The sequence below is a fragment of the Melospiza georgiana genome, chromosome 2 (assembly GCF_028018845.1).
Source record: "Melospiza georgiana isolate bMelGeo1 chromosome 2, bMelGeo1.pri, whole genome shotgun sequence".
In the NCBI taxonomy this organism is placed as follows: Eukaryota; Metazoa; Chordata; class Aves; order Passeriformes; family Passerellidae; genus Melospiza; species Melospiza georgiana.
The window spans coordinates 9,379,885-9,407,042 of NC_080431.1; the positions used below are offsets into that span (position 1 = coordinate 9,379,885).

Genomic DNA, 27,158 nt, shown 5'->3' on the forward strand with positions numbered 1-27,158 from the left:
CTGAAGAAATCCTTTCTTCTGTTCTTTTAATATAGTTTTAATATAATATATATCATAAAATAATAAATCAAGCCTTCTGAAACATGAAGTCAGATCCTCATCTCTTCTCTCAACCTGAGACCCCTGTGAACACTGTCACAAGCAGGGTGAAATTAATTTTTTTTTTCAGTTAGCTTATCGAGATGGGCTAAAAATCATAATGCAGCTGTCAAAAGTACTTCTCTTTGCAATAAAACTTTTTGCCATTTCTCTACATTACCTGCAAAAGGGAAAGGTAGAAAGCTGTAAAGTAAATTTGAATGATAAACAGGCTACTCTTGAACAAAAAGCTTAGAAAGGAAAATTCTCTTGAAAGAATAATTTTCTATACTGCTAAGTAAACTATTCTAATAAACTGTCATTGGAAGAAAAGTGTTCTTGAATTAAATTCACTCTGTAAGTTAAAAAAAAATTGAAAACATTCTTTGAAATGGAGGAAATTATATGAATATTTTTTCTGCCATTGAATTTTCAATTCAACATTATAATAATTAGATTACAATCCACAATATAAAAAGATTTCAAATGCGATTGTTAAAACAACTTTTAATAAAAATCTCTGGCTTTTTAAAAAGTTATTGATGGGATGCCATTAAAGCTTATCTAGGGTGAAACATCAGAAAAGTTTAAAGAGAAAATTTTATTTTACTATGCTTTGTTGTATAGCATTGATAAAAAAATCTTTGAATATATGAAAAGGAAAAAGGAAATGGAAAGGTACAAGGTTTATGTTACTTGAATCACTTCATTCATACAATGCATAAAGCTCTAGAACAAAACCAACATACTGCAAATACTTTAATGTTCTTTACATACATAACATTTGAGCAAGAATCTGCATGCATATGACTATGAAAAAGTCTTGCATGAATTTTAACTTAGAGAGGAAGCATTTGTCATTTTTGTAATATCTGGATTAAGAAACACATTTAAGAAGGTGCAGGTTTTTAAGATGAAATATGTTTTAGAGACATATGTCAGAGTATGGCCTTTGCTCAAACAAACTTGCTGAATTGGAGCCCAGGAGTTCTTTTGCACCACACAATAATTGCTGCTGCGTGCAGGGGAGCACCTGGATTCTTTAAAGCCTCAGGCTGCAGGATAAAAGCCTAAATTATCAATACTGGTCTTTTCAGTTAGAAGTTTTTATCTATCTAAAACACCTAAAAATAGAAATTTAAAGCACTTTGACCCGTTAATACTGACTGCTTTAACAAGAGCAGGAATTAAAGTTTGCAGAGAGGCTTCAGGATTACCCATATATTTCCATATTGTTTGTACTATGATAGCCAAGGACCTGCAGCATTCCCACAGGACAGTCCCACTGATCATCAATGTTAAAGAAAAAGAGACAAATAATTACTGCACCATTCTGTTATACTCTTGTTGACCTGAAGAAATAGTTAGATGTCCTCCAATTAATCACTTAGAAAAAAGTGATAAATTATAAAAAAATCAATGTAAAGAATATGAATCAATGCCTTCTATGGAGTTAAGTCAGTTAATGAGCTTCTAATGATATGTGTAGAGTCCAAAAGAACACCACAAAACCCTGGTATCAGAGTTTAAGCAAAATTAGAAAGAAAAGAGCTTAAAAGTGGTATAATTCACATACCTGAAAGCCTCAATGATATATGCACTAGCTGGTAGGCTTCCAGGGGTCCCTGGCTGCCAGGACAGGGTGACACTGTTCTTAGTAACATCAGTGACCTGAGGTTTGGATGGTGGCCCAGGGAGGTCATTTATATCATAATTTTTACTGACTGTTGCTCCACCAGATTCTGTGAAGGGCAAACACAAAACGATTACTTTTTATCCTTGGTTATATAATTTGATCAAAGCAGGAGATTAAAATGAAAAACAGGGCAAACATCTGCAAAATCAGCATAACGGATGTTCTTAATCTATAAACAACTAAGTCAACAAATGCATTACTACCACATGTTTTGGGATGAAGGGCTGTCATTCTTTAAGTACATAATAAAGAAAAAAGAGAGCAAAACTCAAAAGTTTATATATAAATATATATATATATATATATATGTATAAAGAAAAGAAGGAAAAGAAAGAATAGCAAAAAAGCCCAGCTTGCTGAAATGTACAGAAAGTACCAAAAACTTAGCTGCTGAGAAATTTCCTGTATATAAATCAACTGCAGTACTCACAGAGAGCACTCTGGATTTTTCTTGCCCAAGCCTATTACTGGATAAATCCATGTTTTATTAATGCTGCTGTTAGAAGAATTAAAGCATACTGCAGTCACTGGACACAGATATGATGTGATGGCAACGGGCATTACAAGACAGCAGCAATGAAATGCAAGATGTGTGAGAAGGAACACAGACTCCTCATCCAAAATTTCTCCACGTCAAGCCCTAGAAGTTCTCGAATCATTTGAGTCAGACTGATGCTGTATTTCCACGTGTGCCAAGTGGAGCCCATCCCTGGGCATCTCTTACCTGTCACCTCCAGCACAGCACTCCAGGACGTCTCCCCACTGGAACTTGTAGCAACGCAAGTGTAAGTCCCAGTATCAGAGAGCTGCACGTGAAAAGGGCACAAGGGCAGCTTTAACAACCTTTTAGAATCAGCTGAGTTTACTCTTATTTTCTTTTTCTAAATGCTCCTTGCTAAGAAGGACTTAGCCTACATTTTGCACCAGACTAGAAGGCACCAGACATTTTTAAGCAATCATTTAATGGTGGCTTTCATTTAGAGAACTATAATAAGATTACTTGCTTCTAATACTTTACTAATTCAAATTTTCATATTGTTAATGGTACCAGTACTGTAAATGCTCCAGAAAGGAGCACTGACAGTGTCAGTGTTTGCATTGGTTACAAAAAACACAGGTGAAATCAGGTAACAATATAACAGCAATTAACTTCTTAGAAGGTGAAATATCAGCATTTATTATCCCAAGATGACCCATAGGTTCAGTTTCCAGTGCCAGAAAGGATGTTACATCACCTTAAACTTTTGACAGATGATATAATTTCTATACACCCTACATACAAATGCTGCTAAAACTTAACAGTTCTCTCTTAACAGTGGTTCTCTCTGCATAGACAGTCCTCCAAGCAATTTCCAAAGAGCAGCATTAAATTAGATCCTACACCATGCTTACCTTTCTTCCATCTCACATGGGATTTTATTTCAGGCTGCAAGGCCATTTGGTAGCAAAAAAATATTGCATTTGTATAAAATTATTGTGATTCCCTTGTCAGTTTAAATGTTTTAGATTTATTTGGGGAAACTGCTTTGAATTAGGTTGTCAATATTAATCTCATCGCTGTATAAGCTGTTTTACTAGTAAATTTGCCAAGGGTTTTCCTATTTCCTGTTTAAATTTAAAATAAAGATTTCTGAGTCAAGAACAAGTGAAGACTACAGGGATAGATGGAAAATGGTTAAGTTTACAAAGGACAAAATATATGGAGGAACTCTCCTTCCATGATGACTAAAGCATGGTAATATGGAGGTGGAAGCAGAAAAGGGAGAGTGCTGACTCTAGTGATTAAGAAGAATTTTATTCACCATCACATGACTGGATGGAAAGAGAACTTGCATCCAAGAAGCTTTATTGGGCTTCAAGGAATTGTAATGAGTTTTCTGTTAAATACAGATTGGCACTGTAGCATATGTCCTTATATGTCACTCTTCAAAAGGAAAGTCAAGACAAAAAAGCAAGTTGCTCTTTAGATTACTTGTAGATATATACTTTAATTGATTTTTAGCTTTGTTATACACAAATTTTGTTGCTATTTTTCTTCAGATACACTGAGAATGCAGTGTACCACTCTTAGGTGAGGAAGCAACTCATTAATGCCAGCTCAATTTCCTGAATGAGCATAACTTGCATTTCAGGAGATGGCTATTTGTGTGAAATACAATAAATAATGAAAACCCCTCTGACAATGGCTCAAAGACTCAAAATACAGCAGTGCTGCTACTGAAATGAGAAAGACCCTTGAAAGGAGAGATTTTCCACAGGAGAGGGCCTTGTAGCATTCTGAAGCAGTGTTTTATTTTGCTTCCTCAGAGATTTTATTAAATATATAATTCTTCTTATGTGGTAATAGGGAATATTTCTCAAGGCTATGGTTCTCAGCTTCATTGGTGTGCTACTGTGACAGATGGTGCACTCAGTGAGGTATGTGGTGTACACAACAGAGTAACTTGTAGAAGGCAAACAAAGCACGCTGGAAGTACACTCCTTTTTGCAAGCTATGGCAAATTATCTAACTTCTGGGTTGTGGATGGATTAGATACAGATTTAGTGTGTTGGTAATTCGATTATTTATACTTTTTTGTGCTATGGAAAAAAAGAAAACAAACAGGGTAGGTGAACAGAAAAATCTTTACTATTCAGTAAAATTAAGTTTTGTTTCTTAGGTAGACTAATCCTGGTGTGGCACATTTCTTGTGCAGGAGGGAGTTTTCCATCAGTCCTGAACTGTCTGAAGGGGAACTGAATGAGTGACATGTGTGAGTTTTTAGTTGTTTTCCTCAGGGCAACTGAGAGATTGGCTGATCAGAAAAATCTCTATGTTCATGCTATGACTGCGGCCCATGTGACTGTTGCAGGCTCATGAATCATTTGACTGTGCTGCAACAGAAACAGCAGAAAAGGATCAGAAAATGATTTGTGTTGGAAAGGGCCTTAAATATCCTCTCATTCCACCTCTTCCCTGCCATGGTTGCTCAAAATTCCATCCAACTAAACCAGGATTCTCACAGTCCCATCCAACCTGGCCTTGGACAGGGATGGGGAATCCACAAATTCACTGGGAAACCTGGTTCAGCACCTCACCACCCTCACAGGGAAGATTTCTTCCTGATACCTAATCTAAATCTAGAAGGCTGAGGACATATGAGTGGAAATTATTAATTCATTTTGAACTTGGGGATGTAAACATACTTGGACATTTTCATGGCCCTTTTTTTCTTTAGGAAGTGCTCCTAGTCCTTGTTTAGGTAGACCTGAGAGAAAAGTTAAGCATTCCTTGTTTAGGGAGACCTGAGAGAAAAGTTAAGCATTTCTCATTTAAATCCATGTTAAATTAAAATTTGTAAGGCACAAGAGAAAAAATATGTCTATGCTTCTGTGTAGTTTTTGTTCTTAAACCTAAGTCAAAGAAACAATGCACATTACAAACAAACTGCACATTACTGCTATGGAGGATTTTCTAAAAAATGCCTTTCTGAGCCTTTAAGGAAAATTGGTTACTAGTGAATGAGCCACTTAAGGATCAATAAAAGCCTCATGTCTTTCAGAATCACACTCACTACTAATACAGTTTTCTTCTCCCCTTGCAAGCAATTTTATTTTCCTTTAGTTTACAGACACAGCCTTTAACAGTGAGATTAATGCTCTGGCACGATTCAGAAGCAATTTCATTGTTTGCATAGCAGCATGCAGACAGGTATCCCAAGAGCTTCTGCCTCATGGACACTCCACAGAAGCCCATCATCAATGCCTGAAAGTTTGTTTGAAATCACTAAGCTTCCACCTTTAATTGCTGCTTTCTAACACTACTGGGGAATCTTGGCTATTCAAGCGCACCCTTTAATCCAGCTCTACAGGAAAAATGCATTAACCTCCATGGCCTAAACCTGCCTTCAGCCCAGGGAGGAACGACAAATTGTTTACTCAAGGCAAGCTAGCATAAATTTTTTAATAAATTCTATTTTGTTCCAAGGCAGTTCACAATTCATCTATGATCACTGATGAGATGGCATCAGAAAACATAACTGCTCTTTATTTCTTGTCATTAGTACTATGCTTATTGACATTTTTTTGGATGGAAAAATTAAGTGCAGACATTTCTGCTGACTAAATTAAATGGTTCCTGAAATTATCTTCAAGTTCCTGACAAATAAGTATATTTAACTTGCTATTTTTCCATATGCATGCTTGTCCAAATACACTCAAGCAAATACACATTTATCTTTGAACAGGGAAAAATTAAAAGCCAAAACAGAGATTAATGATGCAATATTTATCAAAAACATATGACATTATCCTATTTGAAGTATTAGATAATATTGTATTATCTCATGTGCAAAAATGTAAATATTACAATAGGTATTTAATTTTTAACAGAAATCCCTCTGCATATGACTGCATGTATGCTACAGTATTAGTTGTCTTTTCCCATTTGCAGCCTGGTGGAACATTTCCAGGAAGCATAACACTGGAATAAATCAGCCAGCTCGGGACTGATGAGCTGTTGATGGAGAAAGAGCATGGTCAAGCCCTGATGAGCTCCAGATCACGTGCTAGCACAAGTACTCAGAAAATTACTGCCAGGGAACTGCTCTAAGTTTTGACAGAGAGGCCAATGGCTTCAGGGTAAGACCAATGAAAAGGAAGGACTGCTCTTTCACATTTCCATCTACCCCCAACTCATATGTTCTATTGCAACCCACACAAGGTTATAAACACCAATTCCATTTTTAGGGAACTCTCATAGAAATAGCTGAAGCTAGTTTTGCTCTTCTTTCCCTGCCCTTTCCTACACAACATCAAAGAATGGATATCGACTCGGTGAGAACTGCACAGTAGGAAAGACAGGTTAATTCTGAAGACAGCAGGAAGGCAGCAGGGCTGCCTGAGGCAACACCAGGAGCCCCAAAGTGGACACACAAACCCGTCACGCTCATGGTGCTGCCATCACTCACCCGCAGGGCTTTGATCTGGAGCGTGCCCTGGTCCTGTATGGATGTCCGAGGGTCCCGGCCCAGGAAGGTGAAGCCCTCCTTGAGCCAGCTGATGACTGGAAGGGGGTCGCCGGTGGCCTTGCACTTGAGCAGAGCTGTGCCATCCACAGCCAGGGTCTGGTTGACGGGGCCCTGGAGGATGATGGGCGGAGGCCGATCTGTCAGGACTAAAACAGTGGCACAGGCATTGGCATCCACACCTTTAACCATCCCCTGCTGCTGCGAGCCCTATTCCACCATGCAGGACAAGTTTTAAGAAGCCAGCCTCTAAGAGGCTAAAACCATTACTTTTGGAGGAGTCATGGATACAGGTTATCAATTAGTTGTCAAATCTGAAAAGCATTTCAGTAAGAGTTTCATTTCACCACTGCAAGATAACATGCAGATAGAAAAACATCTATTAGCAAAGACCATCAGGCTGATTTGGTTAACATGGGAGGAAAATTAAGACCTTGATTCAGTGAAGAATTGAAGTGCATCACTCTTTTCTTCCAATTTGGGAAAGCACAAATTAAAACACACCTTTGATGTCACATCAAAATGTGTTTAATGGCTTACCCAATTAATGGTCTAATAGAGAAATCTGTTGAGTTAAAAGTGAAACACTTCAGCTATTCTAGCCTGGGTACCAACCACATCCCCCATTCCTACTCTATTTGCAAGTTTTCACCAGCAAAAATATCTAACAGTTATACAAAACATTTTCATAATCTGAGTGATCTAAATGACAGTACCATTCTTTCCAGCAGAGAAAAGCTCAAACTCAATCACACCATTTAACAGCTTACTTATCAGATAATTTCCTCACCTTTTAAAGCCATGAACTCTCTTTTTTTTTTCCCTGATAATTTACATCTGCATGCTTGCAATACTGAATAAAGAACCCTGCAACTAGTGAGACAGTGCATGGCTGTGCATAAGCCTCATTCCATGACCAGTGGGATATTGTGAAGAATATGTAAAATGCTCATGCTCACTTTCCTTGAAAGATCATTTTATCCCAAATAATTCTTTTGTTGAATCTTTTCTCTGAGCCATCTGTTAAGCCATCTTTTTTTCTAAAGAATGTGTTTATACAAACTGAATGTGAAATACTTGAATATACACAAGGCTGGAACTGATGCAAAAATCAGGTTAACAGAATTAGGAATTCTTTTTTCTTTTAATGTATTTTTATATATTTACCAGCCATACTGCTGCTGTTTTAAATTTTGAACAACTGAACAATTATGTGACAGGTATTAAATATTGTAGCAGGCAGGATTAAATTCTAAACTGGTGCAAGTTAGCCTGCCTCTGCTGATGTCAACTGAGTTTGAATCATTTATTCTAGCTGAGAATCTGTTTATTGTAGTCCATACAAAACACCTGACTCTAACAATGAAGTGAAAACAATTTATTATGAAGCAATATGGCTTCTGTTGTATTTGAGCTGTTTGAGATGCAAACCTCTGGAACCTTCAATAGATTCAAAGTTCTTTCATTGTGTTATTTATTAAATAAAACATATCAGGGATATGTTAGTGGCACATTTTATGCCTGAAATAATTGTTTCTGAAATTTTAGTGTTGCAAAAATACTACCTACTTTTTTATTTGTTAACAAGATTCACAAAGATCAGAATCATTAATATTGTCAGAATCACACCTTGGAGTGTGAGCTCATTACATTCATTGAAATTGAAACTGAAAATAGAAAGCCAATACATATTTTGAACAGAAAATAGAAAGCCAAATGCAGCCAATATGTTATTTCTTAACACCAGAATGTGAAAGTTATTTTGGAAATTCTGAAATATCACCCACTGAACTTAAGAGACAGGACAGGAAACACTATATAACAAGAAAAATGTAATACATTTTAACCTTGATACAAAATGTTTAATCTCATTAAGGTTCCTTCTGACTACCTAGTTCAGCCATTTGGCAAAATAAAAATGGATCTTAGCTCCCACCAGGGTAGCTGAGTATATTCAAATTAAAACTTAGCTGTGCAAGTTATCCTTTAGATTTAATGTAAACCAGCAAATCCCAGTATTCTAGGTAGCCAAAATTAAGGAAGAATAACTATTTAAGTTGCTAGCTATTCCACTGTGGTTATTTGCTTCATCTAAGTGCCTTTCATATGTGTAGCAATGCAGGTATTTTCAAAACCTACTGCATTACAGATATTGTTCTTTGCCATGTAATTAGATTTTTTTTACAGCCCAAATGAGGAGCTCATAATCCTTTAAATGGCTCTGATCAATAGTGTAATTGAAAGCCTCCTGGCCAGAAGGAATCTTCATTTTCAAGGGTGTTATGGGTGAAAGACCACGACAGGTTTCCATGACACTAAGGCTAAAGGTTAAATGAACACTTAGATTTTCCACTGATCTGTGAATGGCTGTATTGTCTTCACAACTATGACTTGTAAATCTTCTCTAAAACATGTGTGTGCTTGCATTCCTAGTACTCAGGTCCTCATTAGTAAGGATCCAAAACTAGGTTAGAGTTTAAAATAATATGTGTCAGAAGCATTATGAAGAACAGAGGGCTAGTGATAAATAGCCACAAAATGGTATGGGTATTAATAGTTGCTTTTAAAACATTTTAATTTTAAAATCAAATTTTACATTTTAATTAGTTTCTTTTCATAGTTTTCTCCTAGCTGAAAACTTCTGTGTTCCACAAAAACATTTTGTGTGCCCACAAACATATTTGCGTGGTAAAACAGAAGTTGATTTCAAAATTACTTTAATTTTCAAAATGGTTTTGAAACTATTTGCCAATATTCCTACATCTGCATATTCTGGTAACTGAAAAATTAAGAGATTCCTTTCATGTTAAAATGCATCTTAATTTTTGAAGAGATTATAGGAAAAGGACAAATTATATTTGTTCATTAACAGTTTATTCACTATAAATGCAGTTTGGATCAACTGAAACCATATTTAAATTTGGGGGATATGTGGTCAAATTACAATGGAAATTAAGAGAAAGACAAAATGAAGTCTTTACTTCGGCAGTTCCAAAATCAAAATTTAAAACAATTTTCCTGGTGAAATGATAGGTAAAATCAGACAAAGGCAATCAGACAAATGAACACTCGTGATAGGGCAGGGTTCTGTCTGAAAGGTAGAAAAGCAGAGACCAATCCCTCACCTGTCTCTTTATTTTTTTCAGAAGAGCTTCACAGGAAGCTGTGAAGTTGTTCTGATTTTCTCCTGTTTCAAACTGTCACACTTGCTATAAAACATACAATATACTTTGGATGAGGGTTAAGAATCACGGTGGTCAGATTTGTAGACAAGGAAACTGTGAAACATTTATTAATAAATTTAATAATTATTGAGGAGAAATTAAGATTTTCTCCAAAATATTCTGTGCATGATTGGCAAATACTAATTGGAAACTATTCCTTTTATGTTGAACATAGACAGAGATGGAAGCACTTGGTTTATTTGCATGATCTGTCATTGTAAGATGGTGAACTGCATATTTATTTCTTGTGTTTGAAAGGATTGCAAAGATTCTTCAATTTTTAAATTGATTTTGCTTTTCCAGATGTGCATTAGACAGTGAATTACATGATAGCCTTTCAAGAAAACACAAGATTTGAATTTCAAATACGCTGAAAGCTCTTAGCACAGTCCATAATCAGCAAAATTATCACTCAACTCAGCACATTTCATCACAGCTAGTAATCTCTTCTCATGTGAACACTTGTGTTAAAAATATTTCCAGTAAAGACTTGTAAGTTCAAAAATGTAACAACTGAAACACTGCTATATATGGTATAATTAAGCACTTGTTTTTCTGCACATGACATGTTTTCATTCTGTATTGGAACTTCAATTGGATCTAAATTACTCTGGATCAAACAAAAATGTGTTCAAAATGAAAAAGATGGCTCGCCACTATTATTAAATCATTAACCAAACAGAAAAATTCTGGGCTAGGAAGTAAAACTGAAATCACCAGCCAAAAACTAGAACACTAATGCTTAAGCATATAGCTAGCATGCACAGTGCTTATCTTCTATTATATTCTTAAAACTATTAAATTAGATTTCCCTGCTGATAAAAGTCATTAGCTCCCATAACTTCTGTTCAGCATCAACCAAAACAGATTATTTAGACATTTATGGTTAACTTCCTAACTAAAAGCAATTAAAAGAAATATCTGTGATCTAATGGTACATTTATTCACATAATCTCAGCTCCATAATGTTGTTTTGGCACTTCTCTTCTGACCTCACCCGCCCTTTGACTCGGGGATGAAATGGTATTTCTATAAAGCAATCTTGTATTATTTCATAATGATCATGCTGACAGTGGGCTCTGGAAAGCATTTGAGGAAGGCAGGCCCTGCACTCCTTGAGCAGCAGAGCCACCAGCTAATGCTCTCTTGAGCAATGTGGAATGCATGCTGCCTTTAATCAGAATTACCCGGAGATGAGCTTGACTTTCAGCAGGGACACCTTCCCTTGGCTTTCCAAACAAACTAATGAAAATTCCAAAGAGATCAATTAGGATTTATTTTTTTCCCCACACAAGAAATAGATAAAGGTGGATCAAAGCCCTTGGCTGTCAAAAGGAAGAATTTCTCATCACTAGCATCCTTGAACCTGATTTGATCCGCTCAGCGCCTGTTGCTGTAAATCTGTGCAGCATCAGCAGGTGTGACCATTTAACAGCTCAATGTCCTCCCAGACAATGTTTGTGTTTATTGTATTTATTCCAATCACAGTCATGGCCCTGAATCAGGCAGCACTATGGACAGATATTAAAAAATATTGCCTTTCCATTCTTTTAAACGACCTTTTAATCTACATTTAAATTCAAATTGAATGAAAATGCATCATTTTGTCATAGACCATGAGAGGAAGGACTTAAAGAGATTGCAGAGCAAAGCCAAGTCTTTAGTACCCAGAAATTATAGAAAAGCAATGTGCTTGAAGAGATGCAAGGATAAGGCAGAAATTATTTCCCCTTGTCATAAAAATATAGGCAGCTTTTGGAAAACAAAGAAAAGGCATCATATTAATGCTCAAACCTCTATAATACGAGCCCGAACCTCTCTATCTGTCACTTGTGATGAATATGCTCTTGTGAAAAGGCAGATTATTCAAAATTAGACATCTTTTCAAACTTTCATGGTGCAGGCAGGTCTCTAAGGGAACAGTAAAAGTAGACCTCTGCATATAACAACAGTTTTAATGGCAAAAATTCATCAAAGTCTGTCAGGAGATATTTAATGTGTCAGTTAAGATAAGGAATAATGATGCTGGGGAATGCCATAAGAGGGATTCTCTTGTTTTCCTCGCTAACATGAAAGGATGCAAACTGCCTTCTATCCACAATAAGATGAAGAGGGATATCAACAGGATTCCTGACATATGAAAAGGATTCATGCTTGTAGATGGGAAACCTCAAGGCAGGATGAATATCAAACCCAAAAATTTGAAATGAAAGGCATCAAGACAGACCATGTTATTCTTTTCCTTTTTTGAAAAGTCTTCTCTACCTATGGATTTTCATGACTTTTTTCACACCTACCCCTCCTGAGGCATTCTTGGAACACAGCTCTGAGCCAGGTGCTCTATTCATGGAGGGACTAAAGGGCTACATGTTGTAGGCAGTGTAAACCTAAACTCCACCACCTCCAGAGCAACTGTGTTGGTTTAATTGAGCTAAGGACACATCCTCTACATGTCTAAGATAGGACTGAAGACTGGTGAAAATTTCTTTCCACTTCAGTTCACTGCTTTAATTACAAACCTATTCATTCTCCATTTCTTGGGGGGTAATTTTTTTGCAGTCCTATCTTAGCTCTAGCAAACCAAGCAGCTTCATTTCTCACCAAACCTATTCTAAACTTGTTTGTCCCTTTTTTCCACTGTTAACAAACCTCCAGAAAGCAAGTAAGAGGCAAACTAGACTTTGATGCCTTTTTCACTCCATAGGCAAATACAGAGACCTTTTCTCACTGTATTTTCTACAGAAAACTGTCCATTTTATTGTATGATTTATGTGATCTCACATGCCTTTATTTACACTGCTTTTAATGTACTTTTGACAGGAAAGAAAACAATAGGAATTTCTAAGAGCTCACCATCAGTAACCTCCAGCTGAGCCTTTGCTAAAATGCTTCCAGCAACCGTCAGAGCTTGACAGATGTAGTAGCCTGCATCAGACCTCTGGATGTTGGTAATGGTGAGGTCCCCAGTTGGTGACACTGAATATCTGCTGTTGGGCTGCAGAGGCTGGTTTGGGAAGAGTAGGTTCTGCAAAGACAATTCATCTCACATCAATTCAAAACACAAAAGCACCACTTTTCTTTCAGCTACACAGACAATGATTTTTCCGTAGAAGTACTATAAATAATCGAGGACAAAAAGTAAGTGTGCTTCTGACTTTATGAACACATAGAGCTGCTTTTCCTGCCTTGGGCAACTCACAGTTTAAATTAGAAACAGCCTTTTGACAGCTCACAGTGCTGTGTTCTGACTGGGGTGTAGGCAAGGAGACATTTCCCAACAATCACACTGGAGTGATTTATATTTGTGACACATTCATCTTCAGTCTGAATGCAATTGTAATAATATACTCAGCTATCAACTCACAGTTTAAATTAGAAACAGCCTTTTGACAGCTCACAGTGCTGTGTTCTGACTGGGGTGTAGGCAAGGAGACATTTCCCAACAATCACACTGGAGTGATTTATATTTGTGACACATTCATCTTCAGTCTGAATGCAATTGTAATAATATACTCAGCTATCAAACCAGAAGGACATCACACCACAGCAAACACTAGAAAACTAGCAGCAAGCATTGAATCCTGGAGACCTGAGGGAGCAGAGCACTATTATCTGGCTATGAAAATGTTCTGAGAAAAGGAGAAAGTGAGAGCATGGCACACAAGTAGAGCTGGGAGGAAGATACAAGCATGTCATAAAGTAGGAGAAGCTGGCAGAGCATGAGAGTTTAAAGGAGAAGTAAAAGGAAATTAAAACTGTGATAAACCAAAGGAGAAATGCAGCATAGAGCCTGGAGGGTGAATAGAAAGGGTACTAATCTGATGTGGAAATCATCAGAGAGAAAAAAATAATTTCATGTAGGATAAGATATCAGTTAGCACAAAACAGGGAGATTAGTTTTTGCCTTTGGGCTGGATTGGAGAAAAGAGAGACGTCAATAATAATAACTGGAATGGCTCTAGTAGTCATTGCATATGATGAAGGACTGAGTGAATCAATACTACAGACCCAAAAAGGTTTTAGTGGTGAGAGCTGTGTTTTCAAGGAAAAACTTATACCCTCTGGCACAGCCCTTGTGAATAAATAAGAACAGGAAAAGGAAGGTAATGTGAAGAGAAAGGGTAGCAGCATTGCCCAATGAGACAGAAAGGAGAACAGCTTAAACAATAATTAAGCAACAGTAATTTCAGTAAAATAGGGTCTGGATTTTTTGCCAACTCAACAAGCCTCTATGAAAAGTACAGTTTGCATCAGGAATACCTCAAAACACTGTTGTCATGCTGTGATAAGCTTTCAGTCATTACTGCAGCCCTGTCTAGCTCTGCTGTGCTTTCTAATGATGACTCCCTATTAACTTTTAAACTTGTCTGTATTGACTAAAAAAAAATATCTAAAAGTGTGGAGTAGGGTATTAAATGAATTTTCTGCAGATCTGTTTCTTCTGAAGCAGGCCTTGATGGTTTACAAAAATTATTTGGAACTGATAAGCAACAAACTGCTTAAGAAACAAGTAAGAATTCAAATAAGAAACAAATTCTATTTTTAATTGAAACTCAATGCCTTTATCTCTATGGTTTTGGCAGCAAAAGGAAAGAGATATGCTTTAAATAAGATCCAACATTCCAAGTATCCTTATGATGGTATTAACCTACTGGGTTACTCATCACACTAGGCTTTTCTTTTACTGCCTTTCAATAGCAATCTTTAAGAAATTTATAACAGCAAATTTTTCCTCAAAAATCAATATTCACCCAGTAAACATGCCAGATAATAGGAAAAAAAAGTGTTAAAATTCTGAAACAATTTGAGGTTATAGGACTAAGTGGGTCTCAAATAATTGCCCTGTTTTCTGAATAATTCTGAATAATTTTCTGCCTTGAATAATTTTTACCTGGCATAAGATACCTACTGCATGAGGGTATTATGTAAATATTATGACAAAGAGGAGAAATTTGACTTAGCTGACCTTGACTTCATCTATCACTCATTATGTAAAGTGTAAAAATAAGCTGAATGTAAAAGACAGTGCAAGGATTAAGCTGCTAATTCTTGAGAGGAAAAAATAGTCGAGAACCCTCTTTATAATTTCATTAGAAAGGGGAATCAATCCTTGTTTTTATCTTCAGTATGGGCTTCTCTGTTCTGGAAAGGTACCATGTCCCAGTCAATATTCCACACATCAGGAGGAGTTCACCAGTCTCAGGACTCGTCCCTTCAAAGACCAGAAAACTATGAACTATAACTTGTCCTAAATTACAGTACAACCCCTTTTTAAACGCTTTCCACATTTTCACTGGTTTTAATTAGCTGTTGGGCTGCTCATCTGGGCACAGTGGTGGCATGCTGAGCTGCAAACAGAGGGACCAGAGCCATCTCTGATATAGTGCCACTGAATTTATCTCAAGGAAGAATTTAATCCAGGGAGTTTAAAGGTTACACATGCCCTGCCCTTGCACATGTCATCGGCAAGCGGCTGTTGGGCTCTGGGGAAAAGGCTACCAAGCACAAAGGACCAGCTGTTTATACACAGGCTGGCACAAAAAATTACTCAGGAGGGAACAGCTCCCCTCCCTTCCAGCTGGTTGTGCTCAAAAATGCAGGATCGAGAAATGGATTCACAACCAGAAATGCTCTCCAACTACTGGAGTGGGATAACGTGACTATATAACATTACTTTGAACACTGGAAGTGATGCTGCAAACAGTCATCCTAAAGGCAGAAACAGCATTGCAGAGACAAGCAACAATTTATAGCTGGGAGGCAAAGGTGGAAAAGCCTGTGATTTGGCAAAAATTCCACTCTCCATCGCTATGATGATGTACACTATGTGGAAACTCACTCACTCTGTGGCATCTCACTGCAAAATCTGACAAGTTATACACTGAGATGGCAACCCTAACCTGTGTTACTTCACTGATGATCAATTAAGATGAACATGAGAATGTTGTAAACTACATTGAGCCACGTTTCAAGGTTTGATTATAAACCATGAAAGTATCAATTTTTATGTTGCATTTATTTGCCAAAAAAGTCTATTCTAACCCTCAGGGATCCGGTTCTCAATATGGTAATTAATTTTCCAGGTTTGTAATTAAGCAGCTTCAACACTGTACAATCAGTAGGTAATAACATTCAATTAAAGACACAAGATGCATTTTCACCTTAAAATGTTTTTACCCTTGAAGAGATACCAATGGAAGAGGATAAAATAGAGTATTAACACTTTTCAATTACGCTAAATGACTTTAATCCTGAAAATAATGTCCTACTTTAATTAGAAGCTCTTCTCTTTATTACAGCATGATGGATGTCCACTTTATTAGATTCAAGTGTGACACTATAAGCTCACTTTACATAAACATTACCATGTTATTAAAATGCTCTACAAGGAAGGGGTTTGAAATGTTTGCTGGCACATCAGTACTTCCTACTTTAATTTCAATATGCTATTCTACCTTCCCCTTGGAAAAACTGTCACCTTACTGAGACTCACAATACTGTGCTTTCCAGGATGTGATCCTTGGAGGCTGGATCTAAATTTCTCTAAATATTACACTGAGAGATACCCACTGAAGGTTAAGCTTGCACTCAGACAATAAAATAATCACACCCATAAAGTAATCATTTTGTGTCTTGGTAAGCCACCAAGACAGCAGAGCACAAAATGCTGTCAGCCTGGTCCTGGCATTCTGGACCAGTTTTCTGATCTCCTGAGAAGGTGAAGCAGGAGATCAGTGGTTCAGCTCTTATTTCATGTTTTACCTGAGCTGATACACGCAATGTCTCCTGTAAAGAAATGTTGTGGCATCACATTCAGATACTAATCTATAAAGTTAGTATGGGCTGATGGCAGTGCTAATTGCTGCCTCACAAATTTTGCCTTTAAAAAGGACCAGGTAAATATTTCCAAGCCAGATTTGGAAATTTCTTGAGACAATTTTACTGAAGAAAGCATCTGTGTGTTCAAAACCTTTATCTGTATGCTCTATGAGAAAATGCCAATGCAAATCAGCTTGCTGGATACATTTTGCTTGATCATGTCTAGACAGGTTGTGAACTGTAATTACTGGCTCTGATTAGTTCAAAATTGAGTCATACCTTTTTTTATCTGCTGTGCCTGTCTCACCCACCTGTTTGTTGGGGGCTTCAGAACAAAATAAATTTGTTTCTTTCTACACATCAATACAGTGCCTGGCACAGGTTTCAACAATTTAAATGGCCTTTGTGTTCTTCAAAATATTAAAAAAAAAAACTGACACAAATTTCAGTAGAGAATAATGATAGTTTAAAAAGACAAATTTCTGTGAAAGATGAAAAGAACTGTGAAAGATAATGTAAATAATTTTCCATATTTGATTTAGCAATATAAATATTTAGAAAGTCTTGAAAGACTTAAAGGTGCTTGCAACTTACCTGACTTCCTTCTTTTTGCCAGAAAACAGCTGGCTGGGGATTTCCTTTAGTTTCACAAGGAAAAGTCACAGTTCGACCCTGGGCTACAATCTGGTCTCGTGGTCTCACCACAAACTGTGGGGGAGCTACAAAGTAAGAAAAACCATGGTGTAAGTTCAGCTTATTTTGCAAGGGAGAGAAAGGGAATATTGAAGGAAAAAGACAACATTATGGAGATTTATGCCAGAGGACATGACACCAGAAACATTCATTAGTATAGACAGAATTAATATATAAACAGAAACAACAACAGCGACAGAGAGCAGCAATATATGTATGTGACATCCCCAGGTATTAAAAAAAATTAAAAAAGGAAAGAAACATTACAACCATACATGCTAGAGTCAATTCTGACAACATTAAATGCTAAAGAGCAGGAGTCAGGTGTTTATATTGCTGAGCCTGGATGTATTCTACCTTTGCTCTGGCAAGGCAGCAGCACCCTCAGATCCTCTCACACTTCACAGAGCTTGCTGGAGCTGTCGTGTATTGCAAGGTATGAATTAGGATAAACAGACTGCCTTTCTTTAATCTGCCCTTCTGGACTTTTAAAAATGATTGAGAAAGGAGAGGAAGGTCTGGATGACAGCAAAAGAACCCAAGTTCAAGAGCTCCCTTACTCCTCTTAGAAGCAGTGTGGTCAAGAATGGTGTGGGGAGGACGACTTGCTGTAAAAAGAATTGTTGCTACAAGAGCATGAACTTGGCAAATCCAGGTTTCAGCTAGTTTAAAGAGCAGAGAGAAGCAAAAGTTGAAAAGTTGATGGGGAGAGGTGAGTGGTGAGTAAGAAGGAATAGGTATTTCAGGAGGTAAGGAAGACATAAGAGAAAGAAAAATGGAGACTGGAGTTAAAACAACAAAGAAGAAGCAGGGCTGGCTATGTTTTCAAGTCACTGGCATTAACAGTATTCAGTCACAGGGGACCAGGAAGCACAGCCAGAAGTGAACAATTTCTAAGAGAGGGGCATAGTTTGACTTGTCTGGAGGGTAATAGTGGAGAATAGAGTCAATGCTTGGGAATGTGAAGGTAGAGAAAAGGTGCTAATGAGTAGAAAGAGAGTGGGGAAGAAGTGCTGGAGGATTTGAGATAAACTTGAAATCAGTAACTATGTTGAGAATGATGCAGAAGTAAAGCAAATGATTTTTCTATGAGGGACATGAAAACTCTCTTGGTTCATCACCGGAATTCACTGGGATTTGTACTCTTTTACATATTTTAAAAATGTAAGCAGCATCTCCAAATATTCTTATCAAAAGACTAGCTAATTTCTGGGGCAGGCTGAAGCAGGGAAAAAAAAGAACAAAAGAAACTCAAACCCTTCCATCCACCCTTGTTTCCTTCTATTCCACGGCTGGTTTTGTGGGTGTGCAGAGGGATGGTTTAGGAACACTAAGCTTTCAGGTAAACAGAATTTAAGTGTTTTAGAAAACCGTATTTTCAGCATTATAATTACAAACTATTTAATTAGGCACGAAGAGCAATCAAGACCCAGCTTCCGATTACACCTGCTGGCAGCACAGACACAAACCTGCGAACTGCATAGAAATGTGAGCAGACCTGATTCTCTTGAAACACACTTGGCAGTTATCTCATGAGGTACTTCTCAAGGCTTTACAGATCAGCAGGGGTCTAAAGAGCATCAGTCGAGTAGTGCTGGCACTCTTAAAACAAGAACTGTAAATCACTTAATAAACACGAATCACATTCAGTTCAGAAGGTAGAGGGTATTTTCTTCTGCCTCACACTCCTAAAGAGATCTTTGGGCCTCTCTGGAGAGAAATGTCCACCTCTTCTTCCACCTTAGGAGGTGTTAATCTCATGAACAGGCAGGACTAAGGGTGAGGTGCCCTCTTGCTGCCTGTTTACAGCCATGTGATTTGAGGTTTGTATAAGGTGTTGCTAAACATACTCTAGGAGCTGAACTCATGCTACACCACTCCTCAAGGTGGGTTTCCCCCACCTTGTTTCACCCAGCATATCCCCATGCAATTCCCCCAGGTGCCAGGAAACGTCAATGTGCAATTCAGTGCAGTGTTTGGGTGGCCCCAAGACCACAATCTTCCTATGGTTGTAAAAAGCTGGAGTCAGGAGCCCATCCCATGGATCTATCCTAAGCAGGATGGATGGCAAAATTCCCTTCTCAGGCTTGCTTGGTGCCCTGGGGGATGCACAGACAGTGCTCTCTGACAGCTCAACAGGAGCAGGAAGGGCACGGCATTTCCATGAGCCTGTCCTTCAAATCATGTAACTGAGTAAATACAAGGGAGGCAAGTTTAAAGGTTCATCTGAAACACTCTCACACACACAGATCTCTCCTGTAAATCCATAACTCAGAGCTCTAAACAGACACCACACAACTGAATTTGTCACTGCAGCAGACCTTCCAAGGATCAAATTAAGGTAATTTGGTAGTCAAGGAACAACGAAAAGAGAAAAAAACACACCCTGGTTTCTACCTAGTTTCCAGTTTTTGACCTGTTCCTAGTTTCCTAGTTTTCAATATCTCTCACTTTCCTAAAAGCACAAAGAAAAGAGTCCCTTTTTTTTCCCCCAATCAGACAAGGAAAATAAAACTGTAGCTCTGACATGGACTGACCTTGCTGCTCTATTCTCTCCCTGCCACACACCAAGTCCTCTCCACCATTTGACCACACTACATGAGAAGATATTTGGCCTCACAGTTACTATGTCAAGCTTTCTAAAGCCTCCAGCAAACAATCACCTATAGTTATGCAACAATATCTTTTCTAGCTTTGCTCTGCAGCCTCAATTACCAGAAATTCACTATAAAATAAATTAATCAGAGCTTTTGCTCACATTAAATAGAGCACAAAACAAGCTCCTTCAGCCAAACTATTTAGGACCATAATTTAAAAAGACATGAAAACCATTATTTTTCAAAACTAAAATTTTGCATGCATTTAAAAAAATTATTCAAAGATGGAGTTATATAATGAAGGAAATCTTCATTTTGTCATAGTTTGTTGTCATATTCAGCTATAGCTCTGTTTACAGACAGCCTCTGGTAAAAATGCCATTGTTTACAGTATTTAAAGACTGTTTTCACCATATCAGTTTTATCATCTGTCAATTTCTAGTTGAACTTGAAAACTGAAAGTAACAGCTAATAATTGCAGGAGTAATTCTTGGTCAGATGTAACTACCCAAACACTGTGACTGTCATTATCCCCAGAGAATGCAGCATGACCCTGCTCAGAGACAGCCAGGCTTCTTTGACAGAATAAGCACTTGTGTTCCTCAATTTTCCTAAAAAAAGGGCTCAGTATGTTCACATATGGATGCTGTTTATAGATACAGACAAATATTATTACTTCCATTCTGCAGAAGGGTTAAGTGAGATCATGACTTGCTCCAACTGTGGCTTCAGTGGAACACTGGGCAAAATTTATTCAGGCCATTATTGCTCCTTTCAAAGTAGGTGAATTTCTAAAACATTCTGAAAATGCACAGTTAGAGAAGTAACAGCAGGCTTGATATGCTTCAGCTGTTAAAGTTATGGGGTACTTTAATGCTCAGTTCAAGCTAAACATTAAGATCATTAGGAGGATCTGTTGAAAAAACTTATGAAGCAGCAAACTGAGTGTTGTGCCTATCAGACTATTACTTTTTACTATTTCAGATATAACATAAACTAGATTGGAAGAAGCAGAGTGGAAAACCTCCTGCTTAACTGACATCTGAAAGTCAAAGACAGTGTCTCCAAAATGAAACATATTGCTTGGATTCCAGCAGACTAGCAAAAACATGGGAAGAAAAAGAACAATTAAGACTACAGACCCAATATACTTGTATTGAAAATTCCTTTCCTTTTTTTTTTTTTTTTTTTTTGAGAAATTTAAATAGTACACAGTAAATTAGATTTGATTTTTGGCAAATTATGCTTTGATACTGCATTCAGCAAGCGCTGGCTTCAATCAATGTCACACTGGAGCTCTGTTATGCTAATAGATGATATGGAAATCAGATGGCTGAACATGAATAGAAAGCACAGGCCATGTTCGAGGGGGCTTTGAGATGAGGGGATGGGGGGACCCTAAGGTTAATCACATCATGTTCTGAACTGTTTTTACAGCACAGAACAGTGTTCAACTGCAGGAGCTAAAATGGAGATAAAAAAGCATGAGCAGCAGTTATGTTGTTCAAAATGGGAAGAATGCACTCTTTTAGAATGCTGGTGGTTTGTGCATGATATTTTGAATTGGTATTTTATGCTGTTAATAAATGTATATGAACGTAGCCCCTGCTCTGGTGTTGAAGAGCTTTAAAACAAAACAAAAAACTAAAAAAGCTGGAAAAAAGCTGCATATTACTTCAAAGGGATTTCTCAATTCTACTCCAATCTTAATATTTAGCAGAATCTCTAATCTGACAGGATGGATTTAATGCATTTCTTAGTATTGCTGCTGAATACTAAAGGTCACACTGAGTCAACAGGAGCTGATAAAGCTGCTGATGCAGAAAAGCTTAACTGAGACAGAAAGTTCATCCCTTGTAGGTGAACTCTGGTCATCTGATAAGCAATGTGGCAGAAGACTCAGAAGGGGAGGGGAAATTTAATACATAAAAATGTGAATTAATAGCAAAAAAGTACATTTATCCCATATCAAGTACTAGGAATATTTTTCCCAGTGTTAGATTTCTCCACTGATCTTGTGATTTGGAGTTGACATGGAATTAAGTGATCCTATGGGAAGGGTCTGGAGCACAAGGCTGATGAGGAGCAGCTGAGGGAAGTGGAGGTGTTTAGCCTGGAGAAAAGGGGGTTAGGGGAGATACTTTTCTCTCCAGCTCCCTGACAGGAGGGTGTAGCCAGGTGGGGTTGGTCTCTTCTCCCAGGTAATAAATGATAGGCCTAAAGGAAATGGCCTTCAGTCATGCTGGAGGAGCTTTAGATTGGGTTTTAGGAAAAATTTCTTCATCAAAAAGACTGTCAAGCAGTGGAGCAGGCTGTCCAGGGAGGTGGTGGAACCACTATCCCTGGAAATATTTAAAAGACCTTGAATGTCTTATCAAACCAAAACAATTCTATAATTCTACCAGGGAAATGAGAATTTATTCAAACCTCACTAAAGCTGGTAGAAATTCTCCTTGTGGCTTATGTGGACTTTGGATCCAATCCATTGGGAAAAAAAAAAGTATTACAGGAAATGAGTGACAGCAACAAATTTCAAGGGCTTAAATTACAGATTTGACAACCTTTAATTACAACTAATTTCAGTTGATAGTGAACTGCACATGAAATTCATCATGGAGATTATTTAGGCAAGCTAAAGTGATAAAGATGAGGGCTTCATTTTAAACTGGAATTGTTTATCATCCATTGATATATTTCTGTGACTGGTTCAAAGGGGGCAAGGGGAAAGACACTGACTTGTAAATATTCTAAGCAAAATTCAGATAATGGTAGGGGAAAAAGGCTCTGAGGAACAAGTAGAAACACACTGGCTAGTAACGTAGCAGGATTCTTTAATACTCAGCTCTGCTTCCAGCAGGGAAGAGACAGCAGGCAAACCTAAGAATTCCACCTACACACTCTTTTTCAGCATCGTACACCTACAGCAATCAATTAATTTCATTTGAACAATCAATGTTACACCTGGTACAATAATCAGCCACGCTGTCTGGAACTAGGAGAGTCATCTGGGTGACAAGATAATGTCACCTTCCCCAGACTGCTTTTTGACTTTGGAATACCCATCAAATCTTCTTTTGCAAAGGCTTGGAGCTGGTATCTCAGTGCTCTCCTCAAATCCTTACTGCAGTGACAATATTCCTGTGGCACCCTCAGCTGCACTTGATGCATATGGATATTTTAAGAGATCAAACTCAATTCCACTCTTACAAGTACAAATCAAGACTTGCCTCTAAGAAACTTACACAGAGAACAGGAGAAGCCCATAGAGCTCCATGTAAAGTAATATTTTCAAAATATTAAAGTATTTTCAAAAGGGAGGTAACCCTTGACACCACCTATGGAACAGAACTACTTATCTGTAGGACTGCTTTGCTGGTTCCTAATACCAGCTTAGACAATTGAAGGCAGTAGAGGAACTCTAATGAAAAAGGAAATTACCTTCTACATTTCTGTGTCATTGGTTAAATTTGCTGGTGGATATCGAAATTGTAGATGATTTTGTGATACAAATACACAATAACACTGTAAGATCTTATTTATACACCTTGTAATGATATTTAGCATGAGCTGCCAAGAAGTGCAGATACGAAAGTCTAGAAAATTTGAAAGATCTTTTGAAAAGCCATTATTGCTGATGGAGTAAATAGAGGAAAACAAAAAAAGTGTGGCCTCAAACTCCAGAAACCTGGGCTGATTCAGTAGTTCTTCCCTCAAATGATCAGATCTTCTTAATGGGTACTGAAAGTGATGTGTGGTTGTTAGGACACAAAGTTATTAGTGCATTATTAGCTGTGACTATTGATAAATCAAGGGTGTAGCCTCTGACACAGGAGCCATTATAGAAGACAGAGAGGATGACAGCTTAGGCCTATTACTAAATCAGATCTTTCTTATCAAGGATATACTAATGGAAGCTAAGGATAATAATTCTCTTTAAAGATAAAAGATATCTCAATCTTATTGTGCTCCAATGATTAGGTGTGCTCACACACAGGGAAGGCAGTAACTTTTTAGCACTCAAGTTACAATTGAGTTACCTGGAAAATGAGTCTCCTCTCTTATTCTGCCATTCCCTAGGCTGTATGAGAGGAGAAGCCTTTGAAACAGATGCACAAACCTCATTTGGTAGATTATTTTTGTTTTGTTTTGTTGGTTTGTTTGGTTTTTTTTTAACTATGTCTTCTTGCTTGTCCATTTATAGTGTTCTCTGTCTTCCATGATTTCTTCTTCAGGAAGAAATCACAAAAATGAAGAATGGGTAGGTTGTGGGGATAACAAGAGATTTATGAAGCCCTTTGCTACACCCATTATATTATTTTAAAATCACATGTGGGGGATGCTCAGTTTGGAGTCTTTTGGAAAGCAGCTTTCCATAACCTAGGGAAGCATGGATAATCCATGGCTTGGATACCACCTTTAACACTGACACTGCCTCCAAATTAGCTCTCATGTGTCCTGCAACAAGAGGTCAAACACACAAAGGCAGAAGCACAAGTGGGGAGAACTTCTGGCAGGTTGAAGGAGAGGAAACGCTGGGGAAGAAGAATTAGAGCAAGAGGGAGAGAGCAGGGGGAATTATTAGCAGGGCCAGTTCTTCTCTAAGTGTCCTTCACCGTGCTGTTGTCTCATGGAAACTGAGAAACTCCTTTTGTTCTGGTTTGTTGCTGTTTTCAGATGAACCATGTGTAAACACAGCATTGTGAAAAGAGCACACTTTGATCATTTGAGAATGCTAAACCTCCTTTCATGCTAATTGTTCTAATTTTCCATTTAAATTCAGGTTCTGAATTTCACATATAACAACATTTTTATCCTTCAGTTGCTCTGAAACACTGAAGCAGATAATCTCTTAAAGCATGGAAGCATAAGCATTTTTTCCTTCTTTGCAAGAGGTGAGAGAAGTCTAGAGAATCAATAAATAAAAACTGCTTACTGTCCTAAATATTTTGATACACAGAATCTCTCTTTTATCCTTGCATGACCCAAAAGAATGAAGTGGGATAAATCTGCATGGTGGGGAAAAAGATTTTTTCTTCATTCTTCCCTAGGACTAATGTCAATTAAAAAATACACTGAGAATAACTATTAAAAAATTTCAAGTCTGCCTCCTACATAGCCAAAAAGAAAGGTATCTACTTTCCACTTCCCAACCTGTTTTTCAGTGCTCTGACTTCAGAAACAGCACTTTTCCTGGATTCCTCCTCCTCTTTGTTTTACAGTGCATTTAAATATTCAGTTTAAATATCAGTCCTAATTTTATCCCAGCATTAGACTGTACCCTATTCTTATCCAGTCATACAGCTCTGTTTTATTTTATACCTTCTCCAATCACCTCTTTTAAGCAGCCCTGGAATTTTACAGATGCTACTGAAAAATCCCATCTAGAAAGTTTTTCATTTAGTTTTGGTGCACATAAAGGAAGGGAGCAATGGTTCTGCCCAATAACTTCCATTAGTCAGGACTTGCTCTACTTTAGACAATGCTTTGTAATGTTTTTGCTTTTTCCCAAGTGCCTGAGATTCAGGACATACCTTTCACTCAGATCACATAAAAAAGAGGTGCTCTTCTAGAATCTTAACACTTTAGCCTGCTTAATTTCTTTTTTTAAACTGTACCCTCAGGGGATGGCTGGTGCTGCTCTTACTGAGTTTACCAAACAAAACAGATTATGCCAACAAAAAGACACGCAATATGCCTTGATTCCTCTTTTCAGGGGAGACAGGAGGATGGTTTGTTGGCAATATGTTTAAAAAGGAAAAGCACAGCTCTTGCTGATACAGTAGGATTTCATCAAAATAATGAGTGTAATCTGGTTAGCTCCTTCAAAGAGACATAAACTCACATGCTGCAGGGAAGGGCTAAGGAGTTGATGAGAAGGGTAAAGAGCCCAGACAGGCTCACAGGCTACATATACAGTGTGGAAGGTGACAAATTCCTGGTTTGTTCACCCTTGAGAATAAAGAAGGCTGAAAGGAGATACTCTGCTCAATTTGGGACACTGTTAAACGAAAGGAGAAAAAGGAGAGAGGAAGAAAAATGACTATTTATTCTGACTGACAATGTTAACACTGAAGGAATAGGGCACACAGTAGTTTTGCTGTTGAGTAATACTGAGATCACATCCAAGCTGTAAATTGGCTGGCAGCAATAGAGCAAAGAAAGTAAAGGGAGAAGTGAATAGATTAATGTATTGATTTCCACGTTCCTCTTGAAGGAAAGGCAACCAATTACTCCTTTTACTGAAGGGAAGGGAAAAGCTTGGGGAGAGCAACACATCAACAGACCTTTTTTATACACTAATCTTCAAAGGCTTATGGGTATACTCAGAACTGAGAAGCCAAAGAAATAGGAAAACAATTCCCACTGATTTGAGAAACTTTGAAAGTTAAAAAATAAGTTATGCATTAAACTTCCTAAAACTTCCCCAAGCTAGAGCTCAGCAATTAAAAAAAATCAAATAATGGGACTCTTGATCACTTCCTATACTTCAGTGATTGAACTTAAGGCAATATAAAGATGCTAAGAAATTGAAGATTTTTAGAGTGGCATTTATAGGCTACAAAAATATTGTAACATGTCAGCTCCATATTTTATTCTCTTACTGGCATAAAAAGCAATCTGAATTTCATTCTATAGCAACCTTTTAAATCTGAAGAGTTTCTGACTTTTTAAAAAATAATGATGTCTTACTCTTTTATTTAACAAGTCCAAAAATCCCAGTGTCCACTGTTGTCCTTACCCTCTCCCAAAATTTTCTCTAAGTGGTACCAGACAGGCAAGAGAGCACATTTTGAGATAAATTTGAGATTTCTGCCACTGAAAGATGGCATTGCAGCACCAAGCATGATCTCATCTCTCTGTCACACACCAGTCCACATTACTGATATTTTATAAATCCTCAGTGTCTCAGGTGAAGGTGGTATGTTCATGAATGTAAAAAAAATAAAAGCATTCACTGTATATAGATTTATCTGCAAGAGTCAGAATGAAGAAGAATAAAGAGAATTCTTTCTCACTTACCAATCTGAACTATCTGAGCAATGTC

The 27,158-nt window shown here is 37.6% G+C and overlaps 1 protein-coding gene across 5 annotated transcripts in view; it reads right to left on the minus strand.

Annotated features, from left to right (window-relative positions):
* The window catches only part of ROBO2 (roundabout guidance receptor 2), an 866,123-nt gene that overhangs the window by 89,952 nt on the left and 749,013 nt on the right, over positions 1-27,158 (minus strand). For all 5 annotated transcript variants that reach the window (XM_058019193.1, XM_058019191.1, XM_058019192.1 and 2 more), the window contains 5 exons: positions 17,418-17,542; positions 12,858-13,029; positions 6,724-6,929; positions 2,499-2,580; positions 1,655-1,820 (listed from right to left, as the gene is read on the minus strand). In XM_058019193.1, coding sequence (XP_057875176.1) covers positions 1,655-1,820; positions 2,499-2,580; positions 6,724-6,929; positions 12,858-13,029; positions 17,418-17,542 — 751 coding nt within the window. The remainder of the gene's footprint in view (positions 1-1,654; positions 1,821-2,498; positions 2,581-6,723; positions 6,930-12,857; positions 13,030-17,417; positions 17,543-27,158) is intronic.